A 15,953-nucleotide genomic window follows, 5' to 3' on the forward strand; every position below is an offset into this window, starting at 1 on the left:
CTGAGACCCCCACTCTGCTCCCGGACCCCCACTCCACTCCGGAGACCGGCGGCTCAGCCTCGGAGGGGCGTGGATGGGGCTCTCCGGCCGACTTGGAAGGCGACACCGTCCGTGGCTTCATCCAAAATGGGCTCCCAGGGCACAAAAGGACCAGGCCAGGGCCTTGGCGGACTGCGAGGCCCAGATGCTGGGCACCAGCGACACGACTCGAGGTGCAGGCCGCGGTGACTAAGCGTGAGCTCTGACAGGGAGGTGGCGCCTGGTCTGGGGGCCGGCGCTGCTGGAAGATGCGTGGGGCGCTCTGGGGTGGCTGCAACTGCCCCCCGGCACACTGGCCTTGCATCGTTTAACCTCTTGGACCTTTGTATTTTGAGCCATGCGCACGGAGATTACTTATTCAGTGAGCTAAATTAAAACTGCAAATGCCTCGTGAAACGTGCGCCGGGATTTTAAAGCCCCCGCGCCCCCACCTCGAGGGCCCCCGCCCCCCTACCTTGCCAGTGCCTGGACCTTCGTGCCGTGCCGCTCCTCCTGCTCGGCCACCTTCCTCTTCAGGGAGTCCACCTCTTGCCGGAGGGCAGCTGAGTGCTCCATCTCGCCGTCCAGCAGACTCCGCAGCGACCTGAGGAGAAAGGGGCCACCTCGTTCGGGGGTCGTCAGCCCCGAGCCCCGTTGTTTCGCCAAGTGAATCCCTGCCCGTGCGTCTCCCGCACGGCTCTGCACGGACCGTAAGGCGAATGTCGCTCCCGGGGACTGGCGCAAGGAAGGCCCAAACTGTCAGAAATCTCAGTGCCATTAGGATCAGCCCCGGGGGAGCCATCTGCCCCGCGCGTGTCCCTGACAGTCTGTGGGCGACGAGGTGGGCGAACTGCAGGCGCGTCCGGGTGACACCGCCCCAAGTGTGCAGACCCCAACCAGAGGATGCGGTCACAGCCCCACAGCCGGAAGCGGCTCCAGACTGATGTCTACTCTGGTTTCCACTCCACGCCCAAGCCCCAGACCGCCTCGGCCCCCTCGGGCTCCGCGGCCTGAGAGCGGCGGCCACGCCTTACAGTGCCCGCGGAGCCTGCTGCCTTCCAAACACGCTCGCTCCCGGCCCGTCCGGGTCTTACCGCGCATGCTGTCCTGCAGGCAGCGGCTCTTCCAGAAACACAAGAGCGCATTTCTTGGTCTGTTTGTTTTTTACTCACTAGAAGTAAGTTAAACATGGTTCCGCGGACCATTCGCCTCTCTGCACTAGATGGGCTATTTCTAGAAAACAATCGACACCCTCAATCTGGAGGACGCTTATCACCGTGTGACATCAGAGCACCCTGTTCCCGGCACTCTCCAGACCCCTGCTCCTTGCGGGTTTTGAGGACTCTCCCTTCTGGGGGCCTGGGGCCCCCAGGCACATGGCCTTCTTTCCTCCTCTGGGAAAAAGGAGAGGTTGACGGTCACCCCCTTCACAGGGGCCATGGCCTCCCCTAAGAGCGCCGCTCTGGCCGGGAGGAGGAAGCGGTGCCACCGGGCCCGAAGTCCTGGCTGGAGGTTTTGGTCAGAAAACTGTGCTGTCTACAGAGTCCTTTTTTAAAAAAATTCTCCTTTGTTTTGGTGCTCATGCTTGTTTGCTCTCATGTTTCCATAAAGGATGCGGGAGAAAACACTCAAGCAGGGCCCCAAGGAACGTTTAAAGCAGAAGGCCATGTCGCCAGGCTGCGGGCCTGGGCGCACCCTGCCCCGCTCTTTCTTCCACACACGCGTGACACACGCGTGACACACGTGCACAGCCTGACCCCGGGAGCGCACACACGCACCTGCAGACGCTCAGCAGACGCTTGCAGGCAAGCCCTCACGAGCACCCCGCAGCCCGGCCAGCCTCTGCCCTCCCACCAGCTCCAACTGGGTTTGGGGAGTCAAACGCCAAACCCCAATGCCGCTTGCTTTAAGTAGCCCTGATCTGAGAACGCTCAGACACGTTCCAGGCACTGGAACATGGTTCCTCACACCGCAACCGGTGAGGACGCAGCACTGCAAGCCGGCCGCAGCCACTTCAGTGCGAGTTCGATCCCTGCCTGCCCCGGAGGTGACCCCCAGGGCGCAGCAGACCCCTCCTGACCCGCCCGCTGCTCCCCTCAGCAGTGGACTTCGTCATTCTGCCTGTTCTGCTCCCCGCTCTGTCTCTGGGGAATCCTCTCACCGCCCTGCACGTCTGGCCTGTACCCCAGTTCTGTATGAATAAATAAACCTTTAAAAAAAAAAAGGTCCCTCACAGGCCACGCCAGCGGCAACACCAGGCCTCTTGGGGACAGGTGGACACACCCCGACGGCAGTGCTGACTGCTGAGTCTGCGGTACTGCGAGGTCACAGGACGTCCGCGCTAGGCCGTTCCTAACAGAGTTAAAGGGCGCACGCTTCACCCCATCCTCAGCGTGTTCTCGGGGTGCCACAATCAGAAAGGGCTGAACCCGCAACTCACACACTGACCTGCCACCGGTCACCGTGGCCCCCGTGGCAAAGCCCCCCACCCCGCGGGCCTGGGCGGCCACGGCCTGAGCACCGCCGTACCTGTTCTCTTCCTCCAGCTCGTCTTTCCTGCTCATCATGGCCACGATGGCTTGGCGCAGCTCGTCTACGGGAAAGAGTCACAGTCAATCAGCAGAGCCCGCGGGCGCCCGGCGCCTCACGGCTCCGGTGGCGCGTCGTGGGGCGACCGGCCCTTTCCAAGCCCGTCCCCACACGGTCTACGGGGGCGCCTCACAAGGCCCACAAGATGGGGGCGGGGGCAGGACAAGAGTGGACATTTCCAGGCTGGCGATTTCGGAGCGCTTGTCCTCGGCTCTGCCACAGCCCACATCTCCTCTGACCCGCGAGGGCGCCCCGTGACAGCCGTTCGCCAGCAGCTCACACTGCACCCTAAGTGGCATCCGGCCCCACACTGACCCGGGAATGTGGACTCGACACTGCCCCAGGGACTTCTGCGGTAAGAGGCGACGCCAAGCAGGGCTGAGCCTCTCCAGCCCGTGCCCCAAACTGCTCCCAGGGGCTCGTCACGGGAGGGAGCCGTCCACGGACACAGAGCCACGTGTATGGTGAAATAAGCAGTCGAGTTCCCACGCACATCAAGACGTGGCCTCTGGCTCACACGCAAAGGCCCGAGGCGGCGAAAGGCGGTCATGCACGAAAAGCGGGTGCCGGGGAGGCAGAATCTACTAGATGCGAGTCTGCAGGGCCAGGACCTGGTGGGGAGCCACAGTACATGCCCCCCACACCCTGTGGACTTGACGGTAACGCTACTGGCCCCACTTGGGCACTTTGTGGACCCGGTCTCGTTGATGCCACAGAACAAGCCCCGGGAAGCGACCTCCAGTCTGTCGCAAACAGGCCTGCAGAGAGTAAAGGCAAAGGCTGAGCTGGAGCAGAACCCGTATCTGCCCGATTCCAAACTCCGCACTGAACCCGGGGAACAGCAGTTGCCAGCAATTCCATGCAGGGATGATGAAGCAGCACAGCCCCAGTGAGGGCCGGGCCGGGGAAGACACATCCCGCGTGGACTCTGTCCAGAAACAAGGCCCCGAGGCTGCTGGACGACATGGGCCCAGGTAATGAGGCCACAGTCACCCACGATCCTTTCAACTTCGCTCAAGTGTTTAAAAAAAAAAAAACAAACCATATGGGCCCTCCCTGGTGGCGCAGCGGGTTAAAGCACAGCACTAAGAAACTTAGGCCACTTCCGCATGAGTTCGATCCCCGCCTGCCCCGGAGGTGACCACATGGCGCGGCAGACCTCTCCTGACCCGCCCGCTGCTCCCCTCAGCAGTGTACTTCGTCGATCTGCCTGTTCTGCTCCCCACTCTGTCTCTGGTGAAGCCTCTCGCCCTCCGCATCTCTGGCCTATACCCCAGTTCTGTATGAATAAATAAATAAATCTTAAAAAAAAAAAACCATAGGCAGAAAAATGACTTCCATTAAATATATTAGCACAAATCAGAAATGAGGGCAGGGCTGGGGAGAGGAGAAAAAAGAAGGCAGAAGCCCATGGCAGGGTGAACCGTTCTACAGCGATAGCCAGGGCCGGTAGCCCTGGGGAGAGGAGCCAGCTCGTGAAGCCACGAAGCACGCCACGGCGGCCACCAGCTGGGCCACGCTCTCCTGGAGGGGCAGGGCTCACCCACGCGCTCACCCACGCGCTCACCCACGCGCTCACCCACGCGCTCACCCACCCATAGCCGTCTGCAGAGCACCCACGGGGTGCAAGGCACCTTCCAGGGAGAGAACAGACCACAACTAACCTCGGGAAGGAATGTCCTTCAAGGAGCTTTTCTCCACAGAGGCCAGTGCGGTGTCACCAATGCCCGTGACGGGGCCGGGACTGTCCCTTCTAAACGCGCCTGGTCACTGGCATCCTGGCTGGTGGCCGCAGGCCCACGCCTCGGCTCCTCCGAGTGGCGCTCACCCACTTGCGCCTCCCTGGGGCGCTGCATGGCTCGGAGGAGAGAGCAGCCGGGATGGTGTGTGCAAGCCCGCAGGGATCGCGTGGCAGCGTGGAGGGCGCAGCGCTGAAAATGCCCACTGAAGAAACCCCTGTGATGTGCCGTGACACCACAGTAACGGGGAAGCAGGGTGAATGCCCGTGGCGCCCAGCGGGGGCGAGGGGGCCGCGTGCGCGGGGCACGCTCGGGCGACCCCTTCACCCCCACCCATGTGGCTCTGACTGCCCCATGAGTCCTTCCCCACGGGCCATTCACTCCCGCAACAGGAGACGGGAAACCTTTCAGACATCAGTGTTTGGAGTTTGTTTCGCCGCAGAACTGAGAGCAAAGGCCGCATCTCCCGACGGGCCGGGGAGGCCGTGCACAGTCTCCCTGCTACCCAGGGCCCAGGCGTCCGCTCCTCTCTGTGGAGGATCCACGCTGACAGCGTGGCCACGCAACTGCGGCCTGCGTCGGACCAGACGGGTCTCCACGTCGCAGAGTCCTACACAGCAAGTTTCGCTGCCTTTAAAAACCCCGGCGCTCCCCCTGGCCAGGCATCCTGGTGAAATCTCCCAACCCTGGTGAAATCTCCTCTTCATCAAAAGGAATGACCATTCTCTGAGCTGCTGCTGACGGCCACCCAACACTCAGGCGTCAGTAAGGAGCCCCCCGCTGGGGCTAAGCTGGCTGAGTGCACAGGTGGGGGACCACCCCCCCGGGGTGCACCAGGCCACGGCGGCAGACAGCGGGGTCTGGTTCTGCAGCCTCTGACCCGAGGCCTCCTTGGGAAGCTCCCAAGCGATCCTGCGAGCCCCATTCTGCCCAGCCCTGAAGTGGGGGGCCTCCCTCGGCGCTGGCAACCGCCATCTTACTCTCTTCTCAGGCGTACCCGGATCACACACCTAGGGCCCTGGGCTCAGATCCAGACTCCGCGGCTGGGTAATGTTGGGGGAAGTCACCGACCGCTCTAGGTTCCTTTATTGCCGGAACAGGGGCACAGTCGCTGTCTCACTAAGTGTCAAGCAGACTCTACAGGGTCACGTGGCAGTGAGGAGCTTAAACAGCACCCACTCCACTCTCGTGGGAAGCATTCAACAACTGCAACTGTCCTTTCCCGTCAATGAAGAGGAGCTGACAGGAAGCAGTGGTGCCTCACGGTGGCCCGAGGTCCCAGGAGATGTATGAGGCACAAGAGCCGGTCGTGCTTGACCTCGGCCACAGGCTGGCCTGGGGGAGGGGCAAACTGCACAGCAGAAGGTGACATGCAAGCAGTGGTGGGTGATGGGTGCCCCCCGCCCCGATGACCCGGCCCTGCCCTCACCCATCCACCCCTGCACACCCTGTGCCTCGCCAGCGTCCAGGCTCCTGCACTGCCACATCAAAATGGCAGAGGCTGCCCAGGCCATGGGGGTTTGACACAGAATCTTTATAAAAGTTCATGGCAGAAAAGTGACGTCAGTACGGCGGTGGCATGGGACAAACCTCTTCACCACCAGGGTCAGAGGTAGAAGTGGGATGACCCCCACCCTCCATGTCACAGAAGGGGCCCCTCCCTACTGGGCTTGGGGCAAAGACACTGTCACCGGGGAGGCCAGTGAATGCTCCCCACAGGGGAACGGCTGTAGCGGTCCTTTTAGTCTGTGTTCACCCCTACAGCTTGGACGAGGCAGCCAGAGCCCAGAAAAGAAATACTGTGCCCAAAAAGGAAATCAATCACAGAGAGAAGGGCTGCCTGGCTGTCTGCACTGCAGGCTACACCGGGGTGGGGGCCAGAGCGGGCACTCCTGCCTCCCCCAGAAAAGCTCTCCCTACGGGCTTTAACTGTACAGGCGCCCACCTCCCTGCCACGCTGGCGCTCGGAGTCCTCCTGGGCAGGGAGGCCGGGGGCGCCCTCGGGGCTGATGGCTCACGGAAATAGTGCGTTTCTCCAAGCCCCGGTGACAGCAGCGGACGCACCCCTAACGTGTCGTCTCCCCTCCTTCCCCAGCTCTGCACAGCCTATTATTTGTTAGTGTCTATCACTGTGGCTTCTTCTTTATTACCTGCACAGCACACAGTGCAAGTGGCAGGGGCACGAGTCGCTGCAGCTTCGGGGGGGAGGGGGAGCGGGGCGCCCTCCCCGGAGGCCAGAAAGCCAAGGGCCCCGGCCCCAGCCAGCCAGCTCCACTTTGGCTTCTGGGCCTGAACAGCCGGCCCAGTCACGCACACAGGACAGTGTCGCCTTTAGCTGTAAGAAACGCCTCTGGGGCCGAGGGAAGAAGCATTTCGCGGGAAGGCTGGACGCGTCTGTAGGTGCGGCCGGGGAAGGAAGCGTCCTGGAGCAAGAAGTGAGACTTCAATCCCTGCTTCTGCTGTGGGGCACCGAGTTTCAGATGGGACCGTTGACGCAGGTCAAGTGTGGCCGTGAAGACTGTAAGGGCGAGTTTATGTCATCTGGAGGCAACGAGGCCTTTCTTAAGGTGAAACCAAGGAAACATAAAGAAATGACAGCTTTGCTTTATTTTGTGCATGGAGAGCAAATCTACCAGAAAACCGGCCCCCTGTTTGTGAAAACTAAGTTCTTCAGGGCAGCAAACAGGCCGAGTGAAAAGAGCAGTCTTCTCAGCAAATCGACAGTCAGACCCGGGCCCCCAGGCGCGGCTCGGGAGCGCGTGACGAGGCACCCGATCCCTCAGCACCCCCAGCGGGGTGCACACTGCCAATATCGCCAACCTGGACCCGCAGGGCAGGGTGGCAGGCCGTCTGGATGCAGCCAGGCACGTCCCCTTCCCACGACGGCGGAGCAAGCTGCTCCCAGGGGCCCGGGAAGTCGCCACCTGTGCCTGTCCGCGGGAGGCTGCGGAGCCCTGCTCCACCGCCCACCCCGCAGGGCTGCGGGGGGCTCCCTGGGCTTGGGTGCCTGGCCCACGGGGCAGCTGTGCCCATCAGTGGCTCCCTGGCGGTCCCCCTGCAGGAGACCAGGCATTGCACTTAACAGGCACAGAACGGTCATGGAGAACCTGCCTCGTGCCGTGGGCCCCCCTCGGCTCCGCCCCGGTCCCTCTGCCTGGCCCTGCCCAGCCCCCAGCCCTGGACCTTCCTCTTCTCCCGCTCTGGTTCCCCCGAGGCTGCTACTTCTACACCCTGGGCCCCAGCACACCACCCAGCCCCTGGGACTCCAGAACGCAGGTGTCAGCCCCCAGCCACAGCTGCTGAGACCCAGGGTGCTGGCTGACTCAAAGTGAGCCCCACAGAGTCCTCCAGAAGCCGGGGAGGGTCAGGTCTCCAACTAGAGAGACGGGAAGGTGCAAGAGATGCATCTGGCCGGGTGGTAAGTCGCTCCACCAAGGTCCATCTGCTGAAAGAGGAGCCAAGGACAGTGTCCTGAGGGCTTCTGATGCCAGGGCCTGCCTGCCCAGGGACAGGGAGATGCACGTAGGGCAGATACCCACCAAGAAGAGCAGCCAGTGAACGCCCTCTGGGCAAGCCCACGCAGCCACAGGGAAAATCCTGGAGTCTGAAATGTAAATGTGTGTGGTGGGGCCTGAGGCCTGACTGGCACCAGGGCAAAGCCACAGAGGAAACCAGCCACCGAGGCGCGGGCCTGGGAGTCCTGGCGCTCTACGCCTCAGTGGATCCTGGATGCTTATGGCCAAAGCCCAGAGAAGTGGCTGGAGCGTCTTCCCCAAGCCCTCCCTGCACCTGTATAGACATCTGTGAAAGCGCCGATGGCTGAAACAGCACCTCGGCAGGACTGAATGCTGGAGCCCCACCCACAAGCCTGTGAACCCCAGGGGAAGAGCGGCCCCGGTGCCTCTCGGAGCCCCCATTACAGCCCACACCCAAGATCTGGTGAAGGAATTATGGGCCAGATGACTGGTGAGAGAGTGAGTGAAGGGATGAAGCACCACGAAACCCTGCCCCCATCTGCAGGAACTGAGCACGGGCTGGGCTGGGCAGAAATGTCAACTGAGTTTAATAACAAGTTCAAGGCCTCACTGAGAAGCACGCTAACCACCAGGTTCCTGGCTGTAATTTCCTGCCCGGTGACAGGGATGCAGGCACAAATTGAGCTTTTTCCAATATGTGTCTCGGGACTGGATCCGTGCGGAAGGAGGAGACGACGTCTTAGATCTCATCAGCACGGGCTCAAGCTGGATGCACCTGCGAAGCCGCCCCCCTCCCAGCCGCGTGAGCCCCCACAAGCAGAGCAGCAGGGGGAGCAGCCCCGGCACACAGCGCAGGCGCTCTCCAGCAGGGCTTGGGGTGACTGGACAAGGCCCAGGACCGGCGGGAGGGGTGAGCGGCTGCCCATCTTGGACCCTCAGAGGCCCTGTGGGGATTCTCTTGAGACCTATTTATTGCTTCTTGGCTCCCTGCTCAAGGAGAGAGGTGACAATGAGGCCCACAAGCTGTGCTCACACACACACACACACACACACACAGTCCCAGCTAAACAGGTAGCTGTCAGGGTTCTTTGCTTTACGTGGGACCCTTTGCCAAACACCTCAAAGAGGCACACTCGGCTGCCTTTAAAGGCGCTCGGGAGGGCTCACGCACACACAAGTAAAAACGTTCTTCTGTGGGTACTTAACCGACACCGTCCTCTTTCAAACTTAACACACTGCTTTTTATATCTTTCCGCCTGCCCACTCCACTTCCTTTTATCTACAAAAGAAAGGATAAATATCGAGCTCCCAAACGTGACTCTTAAGATCAGCCTCAGCTGGTCTGACCTGCTCGGCTCCTCCCTGCCTCCCGGGCTGCTACTTTGTCGCCAGTTAGGACGTGTCCCGGGGCGCAGGGCCAGGGGCTCCGCGCACGACGGTGGTCTGCGGGTCCAGCGAGACGAGAGGACTTTACACACCTTGTGCGCTCGCAACCCCCCTGACAAGCGAGTGACCGCACCCGGGACGGGGAGGAGAGGCCGGCGCTCCGCCCAGTTTCAGGCCCCAGCTCCCCACCTCGCCTGGCTTCAGGCCACTGCCCGTGGGCAGCGCAAGCGCAGCAGCAGTGGTGGGCATTTCACTGCCCGCCCGCCGCCCCATGGGGGTGCAGGCTGCAGGCAGAGGCCAGCAGTGATGGGGGAGGCGGCCCCAGCACAGCCGCAGGGCGGAGGGGGCCCTGCCCAGGCAGCTCAGCACTGGGCTCGCAGGCGGGGCAGAGGCCGCAGGTCTGACTGGACCCTTGGTGGGGTGAGCTACGAGCTGAGTGGAAAATGGGCCAGACTTGTAGGTGGGGACCCTGAAAGAGGAGGTGAGCGGGCAGGAGCCAGCCTGGGACACAGGCCTGCCGGGCTCTGCTCCTGACCTCTAAAGAGGAGGAAAGGACCAGCAGCCGACCTCCAAGGAAGGAAGAGAAGCCGAGGGCCTTGGTCACAGACTGGGCCTCCGGCCTGTCTGACATCACCTGAAGAGCACCAGAGGCCCTGGCCGGGGTCTCAAAGGGCTGTTGGGGGGCACCGATAGCTCACAAAGAAAAGAGCTGTGATGCCGGGGACCGGCACGACTGGCCAGTGCCGCCCTGGACTGTGGAGGGCAGATGGGTGGAGTCCTGGAGCCCTCAGTGGGCTTCTGGGGCGTTAATGCTCTCAGGGGGCCAGGTGCAGGGCGGGCCTGGCAGGGGCCAGGCAGGGAGGCCGGCAGGGGCCAAGCAGGCGGAGGGCTGGGAGGGCTGAGGCAGGCCAGCCACAGCGCCTCCCAGCCCCACCCCACAAATCTTCACTCCGTCTCTGGGCTCTCTCTGACCTTCCCTCTCCTGCACGGTCCCGCCGCTCATGCTGCCACTGCCACACTGCTGCTGCTTTCAGCCCCCGGCAAGGTGTGCACACTCAGGGGCGCGCACCCACGCTCAGGGGTCCACCGTCAGGCACGCGTGCCCCGCGCCACACTCCCGGGGCCTTCTGCATGCCCCCCTCAAGGCTGCAGGTGACGGCCACTGAGGCTAGTGGTGCAAAAAGCCCGCTGAATTTATTTGCCCTACGCCGGTCACCCCTGGGAGCCGTTCACTGCTCCTGACCGCCCGGCACCCCCCCAGCGCTGCTGCCTCCGCTGCTGTCTGGCCCAGGGTCCAGCGATGTCCATCGTGACTTCAGACTGGGGCTGGGCTGCTGGGGCCCGCCTGTGAGCGCCTGGCCCACTGCTCGCTGGCTGCCGTGAGCTCAGGCCCTCACTGACAGGCAAGCGCCACCGTGGACGAGTGCCTTTTTGTTTGGGATTTGTGGACACTATCTGGGTGAGGCAGCCCTCTGGCTTCGCAAACCCCGTTGCTGTTCCCAGAGCCCGAGTGGCCTTGCAATTGTGTACATCGTGCAGAGGCCACAGCGCCCTGTCCCCTCCCGGCCACTGTCCTTTTGACTAGCTGCAGCCTCCTGTGTCAATCCCAGCTGGCTGCTGTCGCACCACCACACCTCCGATGAGGCCACCTGGGACCTGCGACTCGCTGGCCGCAAGCGGCACAATACGGGACAGGAACGCGACATTAGTAGGCGAAAACAGAGGAGGATTCTGGCTCCACGCTGGCTCGCTGCTAACTGGCCGGGTGCCTCAGGCATTTCACACCCAGTGGGGTCTCAGACGCTCAGAGCTACAGTGAGAAGTGAGCAAGCTGGTCCTCTGCGATCCTAGCTCTGAGACGCCGAGATCCATCAGGAGTAGCAGCCGAGTCTTCCTCGTCTCTGGCTCCTGCAAGCAACTGTGGCCCGTCGCACGTCCCCAACATCTGCTCTGCTCCGCTGGCTGGTCAACCCGCCAAAGGCGGCCGGCAGAGGCTTGACCCTGTCCTGTCTGCGGCCCAGTCGGCCACAGAGCCCAGGCCCGCGACACCAACAGCTGCCGTGACTGGCCCCACACGCGGCACCGCGGTGGGGTTAAATGATGGCAAGGAAGATTAACTGCATGTGAAGCAGCCATGAATAATCAGGACCTCAGCCGCGCGGCTTCCCCTGGCCTCGGGCTGCATTAGCGCATGCACGCGGCTCTCACCGAGCCGCACGCGCCCCCTGCAATCAGACGCGCACGCGCCGCCTGCAATCAGACGCGCAAGGCACGGAGGGCGCAGCAGTGCTGCCAGCCGGGCCGGGGGGCACGTGCTGTCCAGCCCACACGCCCACTGCCAGGGCCTGTTAGGCGGAGCGGGGGCTCCGTGTGTCCGGGGGCCGGGTTCCCGCCCCCCTACAAGCAAACTCCGTGTCGCCTGCCCTCTCCAGCTCCCGGCTCCCCACCTCTGAGATGGACACAGTGGCGCCTATCTGCCACCTCCCAAGTTACGAAGGAAGTGAGGGGAGAGGCCGTGAGGCGCTGGGCGCCACGTGACCGCCGGTGAAGCGTCAGCAGCCAGTCCCACGTGACGGCTGGGAGGGAAGGAGACGACGCCCCCGAGGCTGTCGGGCAGGCGAGTGACCGTGGCCCGAGCGCAGGTGGCCGGGGAGCAGCGGGAGGCCTGGCTCTGCGCTCCTGGCGCCCCGCCCCCACGCTGCCGAGCGCCGCGTCTCCCATCACTGCTGCCGGATGCGTGGCGGAGCCCATGTGCTCTGACTCTCAACAGCAGAGGGGACCTCAGACAACAGGCATGATGCAAGGGGCAGGAAGGAGCCGGGGTGGCCACGCAGGCAGGCGAGCGGAGCAGCATACTGGCGGGAGAAGGGAGCAGGAACTAGCAAACGGCTTTAACCTTGGCGTTAACGCTTCACCATCTCCCCTAGCCCAGCTCAGCCGCCTCTCCTGTGGGGAGCTTTCTAGACTCTCCCAAGGGAGGGGCCGCGGGAGAAAGCCGGGCGTTCCCTGCTGCATCTGCCCGCTGGACCCCCAGGCCGCCCCTCTCCCCCGCAGGGCGGACCCGAAGCGGGCAGCCGGACTCTGCGCTCCCTGGGCGACTGTACACGTGACCGGCTTCCCGGCTTGTCCGAAGCACCTCCGGCCTCGCGCGGCCCCAAACAGCCCTGCTGGCTCCAAACAGCCGCCTCTGGGCTACCCCGGGCTGACTGCTGGGCGGCCTCGCCAAAGGCCACTCCCACCCCGCTGCGCTTGCTGCTGCTGCCGCCTTAGGGCTAGAGCCTGACACTGCTTTCCCCGAAGCTACAGGGCCACAAGACTCGCTCCTGGCCCCTGCGGCTCCCTTAAGTGGACTTACGGGAAGGTTTTGATTTTCCTGCCGGAGAAAGAGTGCACAGATGCTATCCCTTCTCCCTTGAGTCCTTCCCTGGGTCACCCTACACTGAGCCCCAACCCCACTAAGACCGTGGAACTGTCCCCATCTGCTCCAGTAGGGATCCCCTTCCCTGTCCAGGCTGGACACAGGGGCCTCCAAAGACACTAATGCTCCTAGAGGTGGCACAGGCTGAAGTCTGGCTTGGGGGACCCACCCTGAAAGGAAGCTCACACGACACTCCCAGACCCAGAGGGATGGGGTGCGGGTGGGCCCCTGGGCTCTACTAGGCCAGGGCCAGTCAGCCCAGCCGTCCTTCACACGTAGTCACTAACGAATCCACCCCACGCCTGGCCTGTCACCTCCTTTAAAGAGGCCAGCAGGACTGGTGTCCAGCCACAAGGACAAGATCACTGTGTCCCCTCCCCCACACCCCACCCATGTTCCCACTGGAGCTGCCCCAAGCGCCTGGTGAGGTTTGTAAGTGGGCGCCCCCGGGGCCCCCAGCAAAGGCTGCGGGTGCCTGGGCCACCTCAGCTGGATGGCGGAAAGCCTCGGGCGCAGCGCACACGAGTGAGACATCAACGGAGAGCATGTGCGGCTCCACACTGACCTGTCCTCTCCCGTCCTCTCCGAGTAATCCCTAACACACTTCACGGCTCACTCCCAGCTGTCAAGCCAGCCCAAGCCCGAAGTGACCGCACCGCCCTTCACACCTCACTCCAGGGCTGAAGACAAGTCCTCTCGTCTCTGGGCCACAGTTTCTTTGCTGCTACATGGAAAAAGAAATCTTCCCAGCAGCGCAACGGGGTTAAGAGAGGACGAAGCCAGAGGCACACGGCGGGCACACGACGCCCACTGGCCGCCCTGAACCGCTTCTGTCCACTTGCCCAACAGGTGCAGGCGCCCAGCAAGACTGGGGGCCCCAGGCCCACCCTCGAAGAACCCGCAGACTCTCCGGGGAGGCCAACAAGAGACACCTGCACCGTAGGGGCGGGCGAGAAGCAGAGAGCCTGACGGCGGAGCATCTTCCCCGTGAGGCGCTGGGGGCCGCCGCTGCCCACCTGCCAGCTCCACAGGGCACGGGGGTGCCCTGCCTCCTGTGCCGGCTGGGGGGCATGCCAGCTCCAGGAGGGAGGGACCCACTCTATCGGGCCTACCCACTGGTGGCCACCCCGCCTCCTCCTGGGAGCTGCCCTGGGGGATCCGCCCACCGCCGAACTCAGATTTCTGTGGCCACCAGCCCCGCCCACGGGATTAAAGCTCAGTCCTGCAACCAGCCGCACAGGCAGTTCTATTTTCTTGGCCTTCTGTAGACCCCAAAGGGACATCTTAAAGGAGGAATGTGCACGGCTACAGGACCAAAAGGGGGCAGAAGGCAGGGTGTCCTGGCAGGAGGCTGGCACAGGCAGGGCCCCGCCCAGGGCGGGGCCAGGAGCAGCTTAGAGCCGCCCCTGGGAACGTGTGCTAGCAAGGTCAGTCCGAGCGTGCGCCGGCCGGTGGTCTGTCTGTCCGCCCCGCCGCCTGGCAGCTGTTGATGGCCAGAGGCGGGCGGGGGCGGGGCAGGCCCGGCAAGGCAGGGAAGGGCCCTCCTCAGCCCTCTGTGCTGGTCGCCCTGTACATACGTTTATACACAAAACGAGGTTCAGTGGGAACTTTAAGGACCCAGGCGAGGGAGGGCGGGGTGGTGGGGAGTTGGGGAAGGGCTGGGCGCACCGCCTCCCACGGCCCGCCTGGCACCAGGGGAGCCTGGCTGTGCGGTTCCCGGGCTGGTGCCTTCACCTGCTTTTGGGAAGGAGGAAGGGGCGGGCCAGGCTGGAGTTAAGGAGCAAAGCAGCTCCTTTGGGTTTGGGGTGTCGACCCAGCTGGGGACTGCAGGAGCCTGGGGTGTTCGCGGGCCTCCCTGCCCCTCCCCGCAGAGACAGCGCAGGGGCCCCTCCGGCTCCTTCCACCCAGACCCAGGCCCAGCACTCCGCCCTCAGCAGCGCCCACCCAGTGACCAGCCCTTCCGGAGCCAGATCTCAAATCACATTTCCAACAAGCCTGACGGAGACTCACCCCGAGCACGAGGCCCGCTCGGCTCAGCTCTGGATGCATCAAGCGTTACACGAGCTGCAGCCAGGGCCAGGAAAAGCCCAGAAAAGGCCCCCCTCGCTTCCAGGGGCCAGGCGTACCCCACCTGGGAGTCTGAATAGTGGAGGGTCAGCAGGCATGCAGCAGAACAGACGAGTGGGCACAACCCAAATACCATGTTTGACCCAAGACAGATTCAACAGCACTGACAGACCCCGAGACCCAGGCACTCGGGGCAGCCCCGGCGTCTCCCCGAGCCCTGGCCACAGGCCCGCACGCCCAGCTGCCCGATGTCCAGGCTGCACTGCCAGGCAAAGCGCACGCTCTCACTGGCACTGGGGGTCCTCCCCAGTACCAGCCGGGAGGTACAAGGGCCCACTGGGCAAGGCCTGCCAACAAGTGAGGGTGTCCCCTGCCGCTCCCCCCAGGCTCGAAAGCAAAGTGAGGGGAAATCTAAAGAAAGCAGTCGGCTGATGAGCTGGACGACACTCCCTTCTCTCCCTCTCATTCCTCGCCCTCCCCCAATAGGACAAGACAGGCAGTGAATAGGGTCCAAACACTGAATAAATGTCCCTGGATAATCAATTACAGGCTACCAGGAGCAGTGTTTTCTAATCAGCGGAATGATCTTTCCAAACAGGACCAGACACCAGTACCTGTACCTGGGCAAAGTATGACCACAGTTATGCCAGCGGCAAATGGAATGTCTCTCAACCTCCCACCACCACCCCACCACCCCCCTTTATGCTAAAACAGAGCTCAAAATTTGAGACAGCTACAACCCACCGCGGCGGGAAGAAAACAGCCGCGAGAAGGGCTAGAGCGCCCCCTGGTGGCGCTGCTGCTGCTCTTCCTGCAACCGGCAGGTAACAGGCTGAGCGAATTTTTTTTTTGCAACTTCCAGCTCCCAGGTAATCACATATTCAAACCAAGAAATGAATTCAGGAAAAGGAACTCGCCTTCAGAAGAGGAAGGGAAGGGATGTGAGGCTGCTGTGGATCCCAATAAAGCCAAGCGAAAGCATTTTCAGAAAGTCCCCAAGAAAGCTGTACGTGCTACAGGTGACAGTTTCGTGCAGGACCACTTATCCCGGCACAGTCTACGCAGGTGGCTGTCCCAACACACCTAAGCCCCCAAGCCATCCTCACTGCAGTGGTGAGGGAACTAAACAGTTCCCAGATGCACACGAAAGGTCACACAGGCCCTATTGTTTCCCTGAAGCTCACTTCTCTCTCCGTACATGTCACCCCCAAGCTTCACCAGGAAGAGGCACTTAAAAAAAATCTATAAAGGGCCCTCCCT

At 62.8% G+C, this 15,953-nt stretch overlaps 1 protein-coding gene across 1 annotated transcript in view; it reads right to left on the minus strand.

The window, feature by feature from the left end:
• SNX29 (sorting nexin 29) overlaps positions 1–15,953 on the minus strand; it is a 234,055-nt gene that overhangs the window by 172,658 nt on the left and 45,444 nt on the right. Inside the window, exons 11-12 of the mRNA XM_004692119.2 lie at positions 2,548–2,611; positions 494–622 (exon numbers count right to left, since the gene is read on the minus strand). Coding sequence (XP_004692176.1) covers positions 494–622; positions 2,548–2,611 — 193 coding nt within the window. The remainder of the gene's footprint in view (positions 1–493; positions 623–2,547; positions 2,612–15,953) is intronic.

The sequence above is a fragment of the Condylura cristata genome, unplaced genomic scaffold (genome assembly GCF_000260355.1).
Source record: "Condylura cristata isolate star-nosed mole 26May11 unplaced genomic scaffold, ConCri1.0 scaffold00032, whole genome shotgun sequence".
NCBI lineage: Eukaryota > Metazoa > Chordata > Mammalia > Eulipotyphla > Talpidae > Condylura > Condylura cristata.